Genomic DNA, 4,099 nt, shown 5'->3' with positions numbered 1-4,099 from the left:
AAATGCCAACGAATGATGCCCGACTCGAGGAAAGTAACGAAAACCATATTATGAACAACAGCAGAATTGGCTATACTATCTTTCTGTTTATGTACTGGAGATGAAATGCTGGCGATTCATGGGCTATGGCAACGTATGGTGGCGAAACAAATAATGGAAATGTAAGGGAATTTATGTGTTACATTTGGGAAGTTCTTGCCAAACCATTGTATTTACCACTTTCTATTGTTTTTAACTTTGTAGACATGCCCTTTGTTTCACTCCATCGGACGGAATGAATCGTGGTTAAAGTATTGCTGAATCGACTCGATGTGCCTTCCAACGATTGGTATGTGACGTATATTGGATTTATTTGTTTGTTTTTGTTGGTGCTGCTTGTTTTTCTGCGATTGTCAATTTATTTAAGATGTGAAGGCGAACATGGAATGCCATTAAGTGGGAAATATGCCTTTAAGTGGGAAATTTGCTCCAGGACCAAGATTGCGTCGGGATACAATGTGGCGAAAAAAAAGTAGTGGCTTTCTGGATCCTTTTAACTTTGTGGCACACAAAAATCACAAACGAAAATTATTAACACAGTGATACCATAATATGATGCCATTAGCATGTTTAGCATTAGCAACGTGATGTGCATAGTAATGCAATGGCTGTCATTTAGAACTTTGAATTCTCGATTAGATAACTTACACAAACTTCAATTCCCTGTGCTTCGTTTTAACGGTAATTTCATCCTTTCATCGGACAAACCCAAAAGCAGGAGATAGATTGTGAAAATGTGTGTGTGTGTGTGTGTGAAAGAGAGAGAGAGAGAGAGAGAGAGAGAGAGTCAGAGAGAGAGAGAGAGAGATAGATGTAAGAACGTAGAACCGAAAAGGTACAACTTTTGAATGCGTTCGAATAACACTGAAAGCAAATGCCCAAAGATGTAAAAAGACGAAAGTTATTGACTAGTGGAAAAATGTTCTCTCTTCTTTTCTTTTCATCCATTATGTAGTTTTTGGTTTGGAATTTTTCAGTTTCGATTTGTGTGTGTGTGTGTGTATGTGTCTCAAAAGAGACTACATGCCAAGTTGAAAGTTTTTCTTCATCGCCCACTTCCTCTTCGTCGTTTGCTAATGGATATATACAAATAGAAGCGAATACACACAAATGAATGCACTGCACATGCACATGCCGGCGAAAAAAGAAATGCACAAAAGTCCTGAAAGAATATATACGTCAAACGATCAAAGGTATACCGTTCAACATTGTAAAGTTTTTGTTGCTGCTGCTGCTGCTGCTGCTGTTCTTATTTTTTCCATGTGCTGTACGCCATCCGAATAATTCTAATGATGACTTCTGTTAGGGCTATCGTTCAGAGTTATTACAGCTTTTTAATGGCAAATGTAATGTCTAAACAGCTCGAAAACGTAAAATTGTGCTAAATGGCCGTGTATACAAATCGTCCGGCACTGCTGGAAATGCATAAAAACTATTTCAGCTTTTTTTTTGATTTCTCTCTGGTTACTTTTATTTCTATTTTGCTTGGGCCTTTCTGCTGCTGCTGCTGCTTCTGCTGCTTTTTTGTCGTATTGAGCTCTGAGTTTTTTCTGTGCATATAAAACAACTGGTCATTTCTTCTGGTCCACTTTGAATGGAATCACCGAAAAGCTATTTTCTTCGTTGAGAAGAAAACTTTTTCAACGCTTGAAAACATTAAAAGCGTTTCTGAGGGTTTACTACACCTGCATACCAGCTCGTACACATACATCTTCGTAACCGATTTTTTTTTGTTCCGATATTCTACAGTCTGTGCTGTTGTTCCATTTTTGTTTCTCGTTTCTCCTCTTCCTCTCTTCCTCTCTTTCTCAATCTCATTGCCGTTGCTCTCGTCGACTCCGTTTATTCCATAAAGTTTGTTTCCAAATGTAGCGTATAGAAGAATTCAACATCTATTTTCCAAAAGTTAATTCATTCATTTAATGTATAGAATGCAGTTGAGTTTGAACTTTTTATTTATGCGAGTTTTAGCGCACATTTTTAACCATCGTTTCTATCTAATTAATTTTAACACTGGATCTAACATAATTGGACACATGATGTACATTTGTACATGGGTATTCAATCTGAATGATCAAATCAATAATTAATTAGTTTCAAAGTTTTGAATCAACTGATGCAATCGACTACCAGTAGGGAGTACTTTATTTTCAGCCAGAACAAGACAAGATAGCAACCAATTGATGATAAAGCCTCTCGGACTTTTGAACAATAGATCGATTCCATAGTTTACACAGTATGAATTATTATAAATAATAATGCGCATTGTATAATGCTCCAGATTCAAAGTAAACATTTGCTTTTCGAAATAAAATCTGTTGTTTGTGGAAGGGGTTTGAACCAAATCGCACAAAATGAGCCGTTTTTTTTAAATTCATGTAATATGATTGGCTCATTATACAAACAGAAGTATTAAAAATACGTTAAAAACTCCGTTGTTCATTCGAAAAAAAAAGTCAATAAAATCGTCAATCAATGTGAACAAAACTTGTGTTCATTGAATTTGTTCTTCTAAATCTGTCTACCCCTTGGTAGTTACACAAAACGTTCAGCTTTCTTTCGCGCGTAATCATTTGGTTTGTACGATATTATTTGTCCACTTCTGTTATTATACCACAAAACGGTCTACCGTTCACTTGAGTCAATGTGAGTTTTCAGTGCGCAACACGTATTCGCGAAATTTAATTATACATAGATCGAATTGATTCCCTATGCGAATGACGATTTGATGACAACTAATACAACTGTAAGCGAACAAAACTAAGCTAATCCACTGAAATTTTTATACTATGCAAACGTTTCATTCGTAAGTGATGATATATACACTATAATTGTTAAATTGTCGAAGAAAGTCGAGTGAATCTGCTATCATGAAGAGAACATATGCCGTTTTTATTGAGCTATTTCTGGTCAGTGTGATTTATTTAATGATTTGATGTGAATTCAAAAATGTAAATTAAAAATGTTTCGATTTGCATAAATAGTTGATGGGCTCGTTAGAGTTGATGTTTGGAATGCAGCTGTGTTTGCAAATCGGTGACATTCGTACTGTTTTATTGGATGTACCGAACGGAGGTAAAACGACACGAATTTCATTGCCTGAACGTTACAAGGGACTTCCATTAAAAGCAGAACGTTTGAGTGAAAACTTTGAACCAAACATCACGGATGAAATATGGCCATGTGTCTTGACGGGATGGAATCAACGGAAAATCAAACCAGATGAAAATCATTCACAACTAAATAGCACACAGCCAGCTCAAGCGCCGTTAAATCAAACACATCAAGCCGAGTCGAATCAGTCATCGCAACCAAATCAAGCAACAAAAGTGCAGTCAAATCAACCAGATCAACAACAGTCTAGTCATCCGTTCCAAGCACAGTCCAATCGACCATCTCAGGCACGATTTAAGCAGCCAATCCAGAATAAATCACATCAACCAGTCCAACCACATACCATACTGTCATTCCAAATACAGCCGAATCAACCATCTCAGATACAGTCAAATCAGCCAACAGACGTACAGTCTAATGAGAAAGGCCCCACAAAAATAGATATGGAATCCATTAAAATAAATGCCAAACTCAGGCGAGTATAATGCCAATGAACTCTGCTGTTATTTACATATAATAGTATCATTGTTCGTATGTATATTTAGATCATTCAGTTTGGTTCAGTTTGAAAATGACAACACTTCATTCAATAAATCGAACTAAATGTCCGACATGTGATGTTTTGTTGTGTGAATAAAGCATCAATTTGAAACACAAGCATTTCAATTATATTCGTTCTTTCATTTATTCATGAACTGTTGTAAAGCAAAAATAGACAAATTATAATTGGTTCTCTCTCGGTCTAAATAAGAAGTTTCAATCAATTTTTGAAACGTTCAATACAATGTGATTCATTTGAAATATGGATATTGTATGGAAGAAGACTTTAACAACTAGAAAGTGATGTCGTTAGAAAATGAAGCCGCTTGAACATTTTTGTTCTAAATCCACTTGAGAACTTCATACGATTTTGTCTTTTCAGAACCCGCACAAAATATACGTACGT

At 36.0% G+C, this 4,099-nt stretch overlaps 1 protein-coding gene across 1 annotated transcript; it reads left to right on the top strand.

Moving 5' to 3' along the window:
• The first annotated feature begins 2,667 nt into the window (after positions 1-2,667).
• On the top strand, positions 2,668-3,800 carry LOC129578290 (PGC-1 and ERR-induced regulator in muscle protein 1-like). The gene is made up of 2 exons (XM_055466595.1): positions 2,668-2,948; positions 3,024-3,800. Exons 1-2 carry the CDS (start codon positions 2,910-2,912, stop codon positions 3,636-3,638), a joined length of 654 nt encoding a protein of 217 aa, XP_055322570.1. The 5' UTR covers positions 2,668-2,909; the 3' UTR covers positions 3,639-3,800.
• The last annotated feature ends 299 nt before the right edge of the window (positions 3,801-4,099 follow it).

Source organism: Sitodiplosis mosellana, unplaced genomic scaffold, assembly GCF_009176505.1.
Source record: "Sitodiplosis mosellana isolate CC-2019 unplaced genomic scaffold, AAFC_SMos_1.0 Smas_scaffold_6226, whole genome shotgun sequence".
NCBI lineage: Eukaryota > Metazoa > Arthropoda > Insecta > Diptera > Cecidomyiidae > Sitodiplosis > Sitodiplosis mosellana.
Note: the sequence above shows the minus strand (reverse complement) of the source record. Positions and strands in the feature narration are given on the sequence as shown.

Excerpts from the sequence above, each read along its gene's own strand:
- LOC129578290 (XM_055466595.1), top strand. The coding sequence starts at position 2,910 with ATGAAGAGAACATATGCCGTTTTTATTGAGCTATTTCTG. Across the intron at positions 2,949-3,023 it reads TTTTTATTGAGCTATTTCTG|TTGATGGGCTCGTTAGAGTT; the intron begins GTCAGTGTGATT and ends TTGCATAAATAG.